Source organism: Dreissena polymorpha, chromosome 10 (genome assembly GCF_020536995.1).
Source record: "Dreissena polymorpha isolate Duluth1 chromosome 10, UMN_Dpol_1.0, whole genome shotgun sequence".
Classification (NCBI taxonomy): Eukaryota; Metazoa; Mollusca; class Bivalvia; order Myida; family Dreissenidae; genus Dreissena; species Dreissena polymorpha.
Window position 1 is genome coordinate 75,729,523 of NC_068364.1, and position 14,991 is coordinate 75,744,513.

Here is a 14,991-nt window from a genome sequence, read left to right on the forward strand (position 1 = left end):
AATAATGCATGTGTGTAAAGTGTCGTCCCACATAAGCCTGTGCAGTCCGCACAGGCTAATCAGGGACGACACTTTCCACTTTTATGACATTTTTCGTTGAAATGAAGTCTCTTCTTAGCAAAAATCCAATTTAGGCAGAAAGTGTCGTCCCTGATTAGCCTGTGCGGACTGCATAGGATAATCTGGGACAACACTTCACGCACATGCATTAAGCCCAGTTTTCCCAGAACGGGGCTTATTTTTTCCTACATATGATCATATGCTAAATGAACTTTAAAGTTACAACCAACTTTGTTAAATAGAGATTGGGAAGAGTTATGCATGACAAAACATATTCTAATTTAAGTGGGTAAGCATAAAAAAGTCAACAATAAAAAAGTTAAGCCATTTCACTCTATTTTTTGTCAATGTTTTGGAAACAAATGATATTTTTTCTTTGGCCTTATGCTAATGTTTTGTAAGAAATAGTTTTTGTTTCCTTTAAGTGTGTTGTTTTGTAGTCCTGAGGTCAAATTCTGCTCAAACCGCATATATATATATATATTTTTTTTTTTGTGAACTGTAATTAGTTTTTGCCTTATAAGACCATGTAATCCATGTGAAGTGTTGTCTCAGATTATGCTGTGTAGTCCTCACAGGCTTATCTAGGATGATACTTTCCACCTTGACTGGATACTTTCCACCTAGACTGGATACTTTCCACCTAGACTGGATACTTTCCACCTAGACTTTCCACCTAGACTGGATACTTTCCACCTAGACTTTCCACCTAGACTGGATACTTTCCACGTAGACTGGATACTTTCCACCTAGACTGGATACTTTCCACCTAGACTGGATACTTTCCACCTAGACTGGATACTTTCCACCTAGACTGGATACTTTCCACCTAGACTGGATACGAGACTTCTCTTTCACAAAAAATCTTTAAAGTTGAAAGTTTTGTCCCCAATTTTCATGTGCAGGCTGCACAGGCTAGTCTAGGACCACACTTTACAAACATGCATTAAGCCCTGTATTCCAAAGCGTGGCTCATATATTTGTGAATGAGTAATATGAATCTATGTTGAAGAGAAATATCCTTGATAGTCGCCTAAACCCTTTGCATGCTGGGAAATTTGTCGTCTGCAAAAATGTCGTCTGCTGAATTTCTAAAATTAGCATTTTTTTCGATTTTTTTCAAAGAATACTATCAGAATAGCAAACAGTTTGGATCCTGATGTGGCGTCTCATCTGGATCCAAACTGTTTGCAAAGGCCTTCAAAATTCGGTTCCAGCGCTGAAAGGGTTAAGCCTTTTACCTGAGTAGGGCTCATATAATTGTGAATGAGTAATAATTGTATCTATGTTGAAGAGAAATATCCTTGATAGTCTCCCTAAATAGTTCACTTAGGCCTGATTTGGTAGCAAGGATACAATATATCTATAGTTTAACTGTATACATTCACCTGATAATGGTTATTCATGCTGATATTGACAGTGTGTTAGATACGACCCATCACTATACTAGCTTTCCTCTATAAGCGAATGCTAATCACTTGATGTGTATATAGATAAGAAAAGTAAATATATTTTTGGCCTAGTGTTTGTTTTATTTCAGTTTCTTTACATTTTTATAATGTTCTTAATGTTTGCTGAATTATTGTCAGGGGCGTAGCCAGCGATACGCACTTACGCACGTGCGTAACATCATTCAGAAAAAATAAAATGTAAACATGGCCAAAAAAGGCTTAAAAGTGTAAGGCTATGGCCTAAGGTGGTTAACCTTAATGTCCGTGATAATTTAAGATCTCCTCAAGTCTGACAAATCAGAGTAATAATTTACGAGACTTGACCTACTTTGAGTCATTTAAATCTGAAGTTTGGTAGCGCCACCACTCGCCAACGCTTTCCTTGACAACCTACGAGCTGCCGGAGTTAACGCCCCTGCAATGAGAGGTCAAGGGTACGACGGGGCCGCAAACATGTCTGGTTGTCACCGCGGTGTCAAAGCCCGCATTCAACAGATACATGTAGTTCCAAGAGCACTTTATACACATTGCAAAGCGCATTTCTTGAATCTTACTATTATTCACGCGTCCAAAGAGCCCTATGCAAGAAACATAATGACGACCGTCCAGGAAATAGCATTTTGTTTCCAGTACTCAGCCAAAAGGTTATTACGGTTTCAAGTATTCCTTAGCAATAGTGATGAGGGTTGGGCTGAGATGGACAGGAGGACCAAACTCAAAACTTTGTGCGAGACCCGGTGGGTGGCCAGAGCAGATGCCCTTTTAACATTCAAGGCTTCATTTGGAACGGTTGTGCGCACACTTGAAGATTAAGCCCAACAAAATGATGCAAATGCTGGCGCTTATAAAGCAGCTATTACACAGTTAAGTTTCATTATTACACGGGTGGTTGTATAGCATGTTCTGTCTGCGTGTGTGCCGCTCTAAAAACAACTTCAGGCTGCTTTATGCGATCTTCTGCTAGCTGCAATGGAAGCTGAGGTCATAAAAACACAGGTAGAGGCAGAACACAACTATCCTTTTGTATAGCATGCATTGTTTGAAAAAGCCGTTGAAATGGCAAGCCTCGTTGATGTTGAACCTACATTTTTACGCGCAGGGCGACAGCAGAACCGCCCTAATGCACCGGCAGCTACCGCATTTGACTACTGAAGGGTCAATATATGTATTTACCATTTGCGGACCATTTACTTGCAAAGCTTCAACAACGGCTTTTACAAAGAAATGAAAGATATGACATATAGTACCTATAACCAGATCGTGTTCAAGACCTCAATGATCAACGAACAAATGCAATCTTCTCATCAGCACAGGCGGACCATGAAATTAACATGGAAAAATTTCATAGAGAATGTCAGCGTTGGAAATTCCGCTGTGAACAGACACAGATTCCATCTACGCCTACTCTGGAAATCATGCTGCTCTCTTTACCGGAAGACTTGTATCCGAATGTTGCTATGTGCTTCTACCTGTTGCTTGCGATGCCAGTATCAACTGCTTCAGCAGAACGCTTGTTCAGAACTATAAGACGCCTTAAAACATACTTGAGGTCAACTATGACTACTGAACGCATGTCTTGACTCGGCCTCATGAATTGTCACAGGGATAGGGAACTGAACGCAGCTAGAGTTGTTGCCCTATTTGCACAAAAGAGGAAAAGGCGTTTGGCACTTATCTTTCATGACAAACTGGTAAATTTATACACAAGCCAAGCTAAATGACAATGACATACAATGTCTATCATCTAATAAATTAAACCAAAAAGTCAAATAGCAGAAATAAAGTTTGAAAATACTATTTTCATTATTAGTTTATTACATCTCATGACTTCTTGGTCTGTCACAACAAGTGAAAGCACTTTTCAGATAAAATACAGGATGTAATAATAAGTGCCCAATATCCCCTCAAATTCATCTCAGCGCCTACCATTTAAATTATTATTTTTAAAAGTTTCTCGAGGGAGGCTCCCGAACCCCCAGAGGGAGGGGGGTACACCCTCCCACACCCTCCCCCATTTGTGCGTAACATTCCTTTTTGTCTGGCTACGCCCCTAATTGTATTTATGTCTACATTGATGAAGATTTGTTAAATATTTATCTTTCAAAGACTTTTTTAATTTGCAGCAAAAGAATATTGTGCGTACTTAAAAATATAAGAAATGATATTGTTTTTAAAATAATTATGCCTACATCTATGTGCAAATCCTCTTTGTCCGTTTTGATATAATTCATTTTATTGACAGCTATTGAATTTAAGCTAATATTAATTTGAAGAAGCAGAAATCTTGATTGCCAAATAACTTTAATATTAAGAATACAAAATACTACTTCTTTTAACTTTAAACTGTCAGCACTTTCTTTTTACCAGTCCTTGTTTAGAGATCAGATTGTAGGCCTTGATTACAAATCTATATAAATGGGCTAATAGATAACTGTAGGCTTATCTTATTTACTGCCCCGACTGTATGTTCTCATTATCAGATTTACTAAACGGAACTGTCAAGGCAATTATATCAAAGATAGATAAAATCATGTTACGCTTTAATAATTTTCACTGAATGCTATAAGGCATGGTGGTGTATACATATATAATGCTATCATGATTTTAATATGTTTTTATCAGAAAGCTTTTCATCTTTGTTTTGACTATAAACAGCTTTATCATAGCTACTCTGTACCAAGGTTAATATTTTAAAGGGATGTTGCTTATTATAAAGATACCAAGAAGTTTGGAAAAATCTTTGAAGGTGAAGGAATGTAAATATATGATTTATTAAATTTTATTTTGTAGAGAAATGTAAACCACTAAGCTACGCATTAAATCTCTTAGCTTATCTGAGAGTTTAATTTAGTCAACAGTGTTATTAAAGAATCCAACATTTTTATTTAACAAACTAAAATTAAATGTCCTTATTAAAGTAGCAGTATGTACATTAGCTTTTGTTTTTTTTCTATATAATTTCAATGGTAATAACTAAAAGTTAAACAAACAAAACAGCATGATTAAATATTGAAATATTTAAAATTTTGCTCTTAAAAGAAGAAACATTTTAATTGCATAAAAACCTTTATGTATGCATCCTAGGCATCTGTTTTGACAATATTAATGTCTTGCATTGACTCTCTCACATGCGATTGTCGTCCGATCTCCTTAAAGTTTCCATCTTTACTAAATTCCTTCCCGGGCCCAACGTCAGGTATGATTTTAAGTGAGACTTACGTTGTCCACTCATTGGACAGTGATCGGTCTCTATTTGCCACTGATTGGACAGTGATCGGTCTCTATTTGTGACTGATTGGACAGTGATCGGTCTCTATTTGTGACTGATTGGACAGTGATCGGTCTCTATTTGTGACTGATTGGACAGTGATCGGTCTCTATTTGTGACTGATTGGACAGTGATCGGTCTCTATTTGTGACTGATTGGACAGTGATCGGTCTCTATTTGTGACTGATTGGACAGTGATCGGTCTCTATTTGTGACTGATTGGACAGTGATCGGTCTCTATTTGTGACTAAGGTATTAAACTGTGTCACTCATCGGACAGCATACTTCTCCCATGTGCCCAGGCGTCCCGATGCCTGGAGATTAGACACATCGCCGGCAACCGGATTATTTGTGACTGAGGCAATAAACCTTAATACTGTCAGTGCCTTTTTCTTCACCAGGGCTTTTATAGATTTGGAGAAAAAAAGAGTAGTTATGTCTAAAATTTGGAAATTGGTGTAGTTGATTTTTTGCTAAAGAATTGAAAAAAGTGTTTTCTATATAAAGTGTTTCTATATTATATCCTAAAATCAACTTTTACAGCTTGTAATGGAAATGAAGTAAAAGTTGACATCAATTATTATGCTTTTTTTAAGCCTTCAGTTGGGAATTTGTGGCAGTCATTTGGAAAAAACAACTTTTTGAGATTGAGAATGAGGGAGGATTTTGGCCTAAACCTTGATAAAAAAAAACAGTTTTAGCACAGGGAATTTTATCTTTGAAGACATACATCTGTTGCGTCCAACGAGCTTGATAGATCCAATTGATTCAGAATCACGTACAAGCATATTTGGAGTAATTGGGCTTTTCCGCGTATATACAACTTAAATCATAACACTAAAACTATAAGAAGAGCAACATGACATAAATTTGAATATTAGAGAATGTTGAATGTCCATGATGAAGGTTATAAACCCTTTACCACTTAGATATGTATTTTGACGCATCTGCAGTCCCTTTGAAAGTTATAGTTAATTTAAGACCTTTCATACTAGATTTAAGTGTTAAAGGCTTCATTTCCAAAATTTAAATATCTGATGAGAAGCAAACAGCATAAAACCTGAACAGACTGCTAGTTACCTGCAGGCTGCAGTCTGTTCTGGTTTTCTGCTGTTTGCACATGGCCATTTTCACTTCTTAGTGGGAAAGGGTTAATCAATTTAATTTCTAGTATATCCTGTTAATTTGCTGTAGTTTTTCTCCATAGCATCAAAACAAAGAAAAATCAATCATTTGACATCCGGTAACGTTCAGGACAAATTTGTGTTTTTTTCATCAAATTAAATTAATCATTGTGTTGTTTTTAATGAATCATTTTATGTGTTCTTATGTCTGTCCTCTTTTCCCTTCCCCATAGTCATTTTAATAACCTTTAAAATTGAAGTGATATTTAATTCATTTCATGATATCTATCATGTGTGTTGCGTTCTGAGATACTGGGCATAATGCATGTGCGTTAAGTGTTGTCCCAGATAAGCCTGTGCAGTCCCCACAGGCTAATCAGGGACGACACTTTCCGCTTTTATGACATTTTTCGTTTAAATGAAAGTCTCTTCTTAGCAAAAATCTAGTTTAGGCGTAAAGTGTCGACCCTGATTAGCCTGTGCAGACTGCACAGGATAATCTGGAATGATACTTAACGCACATGCATTAAGCCCAGTTTTCTCATAATGTGACTCAATTGATTTCATGATATCTTTCATGAAGACCTGTCTTAACAGGCAGCTGCTTGCTTGAGAAAGTCACAAAGCACTGCTTGCTTGAGAAAGTCACAAAGCACTGCTTGCTTGAGAAAGTCACAAAGGCAACACAGGCACACCTTATCATCATTTATCTGAAAAAAATCAGCATAATTTTTTGTATTGATACTAAGGTAATTAAATGTAAGGAATGATTGTTTTGCGCCAGGCCGTGCAGGATACCTCTTTTTTGCTCTACAGGTTATCTTCAGTAAAAGCAGCACATAAATAGAAGTGTACCTTTACACTTACTTGGTATGTAAATAAACGATTTGGTTCAAGTTGGTACAATATATGAAATGTTCCATATATCATATCACAAACTTTTTGCCTATTTAAGTATTTTGTATAATATTGTTGTGGGGGTCAAGTTTCTTATGAAGTTGAAGCGGAACGAATGGTTTAAATGCATATTGATTTCGTAAATGGTAATGCAAAATATGGTTGCAAATTCATTGACATAAATAATGCTGATAACGTTATACCTATTTTCAGCTGGTTTTACCTAATTCGCCCCATCGGTGCGAAAAGGGACCATGTGACATTGAAATTAGAAGGCACACGCTACCTTTTTGCACCGATGGGGTGCTATGTTAACATGCTTCAAAATTTTGCTGTGAAATTGAGTAAGAGATGTGCAATATTTGAGATAAAATGTTTTTATGATTAAATTGTTAAATAAAAAAATGACCTACATTCTTACAGTTATGTTTTATAGTATACGTGTTAATGTAACTGTGAAGCTTGTCTAGTATTACAAGCTTTTATATTTGACTGTGCATGTACGCTCCAGCTTCGATATCAGTGGTGATGTATCAAAATATAAGGGTATGTTTAAATTTTGTTGTGACGAAATAAAGAATTTTTGGATTTTTTTTCTGTCCAGTGTTTAAAAAATTTATTTTGGAAGTTAAAATGGATATGGAAATATCTGGTTGTTTTAACAAAAATTATAAAATTGGTGTTGTTGTTTTTTTCTAAAAAATACTTTAAAATTGAAAATAAAATTGTTTAACTCTTTCAGTGCGGGAACCGAATTTTGAAGGCCTGTGCAAACAGTTTGGATCCAGATGAGACGCCAAAGAACATGGCGTCTCATCAGGATCTAAACTGTTTGCTATTTTGATAGTATTCTTTGAAAAAAATCGAAGAAAATGCTCATTTTACAAATTGAGCAGACGACAATTTAGCAGACGACAAATTTCCCAGCATGCAAAGGGTTAACCATTATATTTTCTAAGGTTCTACTTAAAAATCTGGATAGTAGAATGAACTAAATATTGCACATTAAAATATATGTATTTTTATATGGGAACAGTTAACTTGCAATTTTAGGCAGTCATTTTGGAAAAAAATAAACTTTTTGAGATTGGGTATTGGACTAAATTTCGGTCTTAAATAAAGAAAACAACTGCTGTCCCTACTTTTTGTCTGTACCGGTACTTCAGTCTGTTTATCTGTGACTGGTGCAGTAGATTTGTCTGTACTTCAGTATTTAGGAATTCTTTAATAAATTCGAGGACAAGCCCTATTTTAACGCACATCCTCTCCTGCAGGCCCTCTCAGACATGGGTAAGCGGTCGTCCATTGGAGCGGAGCTCCACCATCTTGACGAGGACAAGGCCATCACCACGGACCCTAGCGACCAATCAAAACGACGCACTCTCATGCTCATCAAGAGAGACAACTCATGGGGCTTTACTTTGCAGGTAGTGATCCCTTTTTGTAAATTTTGTCCTTTGTTAATGAAAGTTTTTGTCCTTTTTATGTCCCTGGTATGGTGGCATATAGCAGTTGAACTGTCCGTCAGTCAGTCCGTCAGTCAGTCAGTCAGTCTGTCAGTCAGTCAGTCAGTCAGTCTGTCTGAAAACTTTTATATTGGCCTGAACTTTTGCAATATTGAAGATAGCAACTTGATATTTGGCATGCATGTGTATCTCATGAAGCTGCACATTTTGAGTGTTGAATGGTCAAGGTCAAAAGTAAAAAAATACTATCCAAGGGAAGTAATAAGCTTTAAAAGGGAGATAATTTCTAAACCTGCCAAATGATATATTGAAATTTTATTTCAAAGCGGCGCAATAGGGGGCGTCGTGTTTTTGACAAACACTTCTCTTGTTCTATGATAGTGTTTGTTCTTTCTTACATTTTATTAGACAAAGAGCTAAATTTGGCAGAAAGTACCTTTTGCAGAAAAGCTGTTGGGTGTCCTTTGATAGGATGGATTAATTTTGTTTTTATTTTTTTTTCTCTCGCATTGTTTTGTATTAAAAGACGAGAAAAATTTAATCCTAAGAACTTATTTTCCAAAATAATGCTGGATGCTAAATTGTATTGTATCATTATTATTTGTAATGCAGAAAACACTCTTTTTTTAAAGATATTTATTGAAATAAACTAGAAGTTAGAAGTCTCATACAATTTTTCAAGTAGTGCACAATATATGAGACTGCACAGACTTATCTGGGACAACCCTTTACGCACCTTCATTTAGCACCATTTCCCAAAGCATGTGCTAACAGTTACCTCCCTCTATTACAGACATACGGTATCACTCACAAGAAGACAGGCGATACAGAGATCATGACCTACGTGGACTACGTGGCAATAGATGGAGCAGCCTGGATTGCAGGAATGAGGAAAGGTAAACAGAAAAACTACATTGGCAGAATTATGGCCCTTCGTCTGTTTTTGTTTCCCTAAAGAATATATAAGCCTTAAGTCTTGTGTACTGATACTTGTCTCCTCTTTACTGCTTGCCAGATTTATCTCCAACTTTCACAGCTGAATGACTTTAGATGTTTAGAGGATTGCTAAGAAAGATATTTTTGCTGCAACCAGTTTGGTTGAATTATAGCCTTTTGTCTGTTTTTCCATCATAGTATATAATTATGATCCATACAATTGTGTGTACTGAACTCCTCTTTAACCCTTTCAGCGCTGGAACCCAATTTTGAAGGCCTTTGCAAACAGTTTGGATCAAGATGAGACGCCACAGAATGTGGTGTCTCATCAGGATCCAAACTGTTTGCTATTCTGATAGTATTCTTTGAAAAATCAAAGCGCTGAAGGCACTAAAGATGTTCGCTATTGCATAATTTAACACGCAATTCATTTTTCAAAATCAATCGCAAGTTTGAAATGAACACACGCCTTTCAACTTTATAAAGTGTGTGTCATAGTGCACGGGCAGAGTGTTGTGTGCACTTTTTATCATCCTTATTATTTAATAGAAATAACTTAGACAAAATAAAAACAACATTTTTTGGACGTTCTGAAAGCATAGAAAGTATGATGAAAATTGTAATGAGAACTTAATATAAAGAAATTTTGCAGTCACCATCATATTAAAGGAATATTTTTTCTAATATCAAATAACTATCTCACCAAGAATTTAAATTCATAATGAAAGTTCCGTGTACAAAACTTTTGATTTTTGACACCATATACAAATTCAAAATATACAATAATCTTCGTATCTTGTATATGAAGGAATAAAAGTATTAAAACATTGCTGTTAATGCTTTACTTGTTACCCGAGCAGTTCACACGGTGTCAACAACGCTGACATTAACATAGGTATAGAGCACTAATGCGCTTTTATGCGCAGCTGTTTTACTCAGTTTTTATCTTAGTGACTTTTACATAACGCCAACAGACACGCATGAATATTTTCGAATATTTAATAAGCAGATTCGAGATACAACCTCTGAATTTTTGCTAAATCACTGCGTATGTGCTCTATTCAAAGGATGTAGCACTGTTCAGTGTAAGGAATTCCGGACTACTCTCTGTATGCTCAAACGACACAAATTGTGACCCTGTTACAATTACGCGTTACAATCCATCTCGATGAATTTCACTTTCACCTCCAAGATGAGAAAACAATCATAAGGGAAATAGTATAGTGTCACGATAAGAGAAAATCGTTTAATTATCATGCCACATTGTTTGCCGTACTTGGTCAGCACGTTTGGAAATCATTCCTTAATGTGTGGATAGGCTGCCATTATTAACAAGTTTGCTATTTTGAATTCAATTTTGTATCAAAACACATTGTTTTTAAATGTGGCATTTTCAATTCGCAATGAGATTTGTAATAACCCTTGTCATGCAAAAATGGGTCTTATTCCATATGCGCCCATCATATAAATAGCCCACTCAGCTATCTCTCCTTCTGGTTAGGAGAAACATAACATATTAAGTGATTTTATAGCGAACAGCATCGCCTATGGCCTGACTGCGCAAAAGCACATGTTGGGTTTAACAAACGCTTGCCAAAACGAATAAGACCCATTTTCGCATGACGGCGCTATTGACGTGTGATTTAAACGTGTCGAAAGAAAACTGCGTTTAAATCAAATATCAACATACAATATATTTCAATAGTGAAGAAAGATACTCATAACAAGGCATATGAGGACACATATGAAGTGCTCTCCCGTAGTATATTTTTTATCTACTCACACTAATGTGTGGTTTGACAATGCTAACACACATTTCATGCGGTGAATATGCAACTTCCAAGTGAAAAAAATCACACAATAGTTTAACTTTTGTTTAATTGTATTTATTTATTTAGAAAAGTGAATTGCAAACTTTATTTCAAAGTCAGCGTATACGCCGTCTACATTTTAAAAAGATATTTATTGTTATAAATATATTTAATATAATATATTTAGTTGTTTTTGGTTTTAGCGATTATAAAGCATTTACGAGGTTGCCTATAGTATGCCTGTAGTAATTGATGAACTCATGTTAATATAAACAAACTAAACCTTCTACAAACCTTCTACTATTGCGTTGCTAGCACCCGTAAAAACAAAAGATCGCCGCTATCTGTTGAGAACCAAAGAACGTTTTCCAGCATAAACTACGTTACGAAACAGGTCATAGTATTATTATTATAAATTGTTTGTTATATTCGGGTTTAGCGATTATGAAACATTTTTTGATTTTGTCAATCGTATCGCTGAAGTTATTGTTGAACTTATGTTCAACGTTTTATAAATTGAGAATATAAATAAGCTTTAACTTTTTCCAGAATCTATTAATAGCCTCAATTTACGACCTGTACTACGTCATTGAGGTGTATGTGAGAGCGTAACCTATTGCGTTGTTATTGCCTGTGGACTTTCCTTTGTTTATCGACAGGCGCATCTATAAATAGCCTCATATTATGAATGGCAAAAATACTACGTCATGAAGACGCTGCAGAAAGTGGACTATTTTATTAATTCATAAACAATCTCCTCCGCGACACGTACAATACGATCATTGTTTATTGATTCTTTTCTATAAAAGTACCGTTCTAAACTATTTCATATAACACGATATTAATATCATGTTTCCATTTGTGAATGAATATAATTGGAGAACTCAAACCTCTTGCATAAATTATACAACTCTTTCTCGCGCGGATACGGGTAGTAAGCGGGAATTGGGCTCCTAGTAGCTAAGCCGTATCAACCTGAATTTTAGACTAACCACCTTAGACGGTCACTAAGCGACCATCTAAAAATGAAAGAAAATGCTCATTTTAGAAATTTAGCAGATGACATTATTGCAGACGACCAATTTCCCAGCATGCAAAGGGTTAACTGCTTGGTGGATTTTGTCGAGTTTTAAACTGCTCAATAATCTTCATGTGTAGATTCTCTTTAAAAAGCAATATTGGCAATAATCAGTTTTGCATATACAGTGGATCTGTCTGCCTCTGTGTCCAAACTTTTTTCTTTTGGAACACATATGTGTAACAGATTTCTTTTTTTTCTCGCAAAATTATGGATATCTGGAAAAAGATCTAAAAATAACACACATGTTTTATAAATTTTCCAAATAGATTAAGGATTATTTTCAGGGGACATAATCCTGATATATTTCAATTTTTGTGACACGTATGATGTTTTTTTGGGGGGGAACATACCGGTAATCCTTATATTGTGTATTTCTTATGAAATGTATAGTATTTTTTTAGGGGTCACAATTCTGACCAATCTGACTTAATGCCACATTAATGATATGTTATTTTCATGTGACATAATCCTGACATATCTTACTTAATGTGATATTTGTGATGTGTTATTTTCAGGGGATGTAATCCTGTCCGTGAACGGAGACAAAGTTGGGGAACTGTCTCATCAAAACCTAGTTGCTAAGATACAGCAAGCTGGCAACAAGATGAGGTGAACTATTTACTTAACTTAGTTAACTATCATTACCTCTTAGCAATTACTGATGTACAGTACCACACAAGAAAAAGCCTAAGCTAAAAAAAATAATTTGGTTTAATTTCTGTCATTTTTGTCTATTCATCTTCATTTATGAGCTGAAACCAAAACTGTTAAAAGTTCCGAGGTGCTGAAATCACATGAGGAGAGACAATCCTAGTGGTTAAAAATATTGCCTTCAAAAATATGTTGACATGACATGGTTTTGTTTATTTGCCGATTAACATTATGGTTCATTAATGCAAATATTATTTTAACCCTAACATGATATGGCAAATATTTATTTTGATTGTCACATTGAAAGCTTCTTTTAATTCTGTTACATATAAAGTTAAAAAAATTAAAATGGACAAAAAGTTAAGCCCATTAAATTTTATTCAGTGCAGGTTAAAGGGATCTTTTCACGCTTTGGTAAATTGACAAAATTGAAATTTTTTGTTTCAGATTCGCAAATTTTCGTTTTAGTTATGACATTTGTGAGGAAACAGTAATACTGAACATTTACCATGGTCTAATATAGCCATTATATGCATCTTTTGACGATTTTAAAACCTAAAAATTATAAAGCGTTGCAACGCGAAACGATTGAATAATTTGGAGAGTTCTGTTTTTGTCGTTAAATTTTGTGAAACTACGAAGATTGCTTATATAAGGTATAAAATACTTAAACTGTGTATACTCGGCGGATAGCTCAGTAGGCTTAAGCGTTTTTACTTCAGGACTCTGGCAGGACTCCAGGGGTCACTGGTTCGAAACCTGGTCCGGGCAATCTTCTTTTCCTTTTTTAAATTTTATTCTTGATTTTTTACTGGAGCTTTTACGATCCAATGTTTACATTTATCGATATAAAGCATTTAATGAATAAGTTAAAAAATGCCAAAATCTGTGAAAAGGCCCCTTTAAGTGATTATATAAAAGTTCACTTTCAAGCGTTGCTGATGGCATATGACAATATATCAGTTTTGTGGTTTACATTTCCTTATTTAAAACTGTCAGTTATCTGATGACAACAGTGCCTTGCACATGATTGTGAATTATGCGCTGCACTTAAATATTACCACATGCATAACTAATGATTTCATTCCTTGTTTTACAGGACATTTTTGAACACTTAAGTTGACAGAAGAAACAAAAAATGTGTGAATGCCCCTTATAAAGAAGGCGGCATTTAGTGGTTACACGATCCTTCTGTCAGTCTGTTGTTCTATCTGTGGATCAGTGAGAAATTTCAGCCATAACTTAACCATATATTGATTTATTTTGTTATAATTGGCAATACATGTGCACAATTATAGCACAACATTCTTCTTCAGAGGTACATATGACACTAAGAGGTCAAAGGTCAAATTTGGACATGCTTAAAACAGCTTGTCCTTTTTGTTACTTAGGCATTTATCTTGAATTGAAAATAAATTGCCATTTATTTACTACCATTAGGAGTCAGGATTTTGTGCATAAAACTAGTCTCTCTACTCCGTGGTAAAGATCATTTTTGAGGTCAAATGTCAACATTTGCCATGAAACATCTTGAATTTACAGAAACTTTGTGATTCATCTGATTATCTTAAAGGCTAAGGTAACTCGTTTAGGTAAGACGTAAAATTTTACCATAAAAAGCTTGTTTGTGACATAATTGGAGTTTTGAATAAAAAAATTGAATGTGGGGGCAGATTTGTTGTCCTTTTTTACCTTGATGTTTTTAGTTTCAGATTGGTGGTTCTATTTGAACTTAACTGTTTTAGATTGGTGGTTCTTTTCTACCATTCTTGTTTCAGATTGGTGACATGTACCCTTCTTGTTTCAGATTATTGACATGTACCCTTCTTGTTTCAGATTTATGACCTTAACCCTTCTTGTTTCAGATTGGTGACATTGACCCTTCTTGTTTCAGATTGGTGACATTGACCCTTCTTGTTTCAGATTGGTGACATTGACCCTTCTTGTTTCAGATTGGTGACATTGACCCTTCTTGTTTCAGATTGGTGACATTGACCCTTCTTGTTTCAGATTTATGACCTTAACCCTTCTTGTTTCAGATTGGTGACATTGACCCTTCTTGTTTCAGATTGGTGACATTGACCCTTCTTGTTTCAGATTGGTGACATTGACCCTTCTTGTTTCAGATTGGTGACATTGACCCTTCTTGTTTCAGATTGGTGACATTGACCCTTCTTGTTTCAGATTGGTGACATTGACCCTTCTTGCTTCAGATTGGTGACATTGACCCTTCTTGTTTCAGATTT

At 35.4% G+C, this 14,991-nt stretch overlaps 1 protein-coding gene across 2 annotated transcripts in view; it reads left to right on the top strand.

Moving 5' to 3' along the window:
* The window catches only part of LOC127848302 (uncharacterized), a 39,046-nt gene that overhangs the window by 18,114 nt on the left and 5,941 nt on the right, over window positions 1-14,991 (top strand). For both annotated transcript variants that reach the window (XM_052380680.1, XM_052380681.1), the window contains exons 2-4: window positions 8,075-8,227; window positions 9,060-9,162; window positions 12,610-12,703. In XM_052380680.1, coding sequence (XP_052236640.1) covers window positions 8,075-8,227; window positions 9,060-9,162; window positions 12,610-12,703 — 350 coding nt within the window. The remainder of the gene's footprint in view (window positions 1-8,074; window positions 8,228-9,059; window positions 9,163-12,609; window positions 12,704-14,991) is intronic.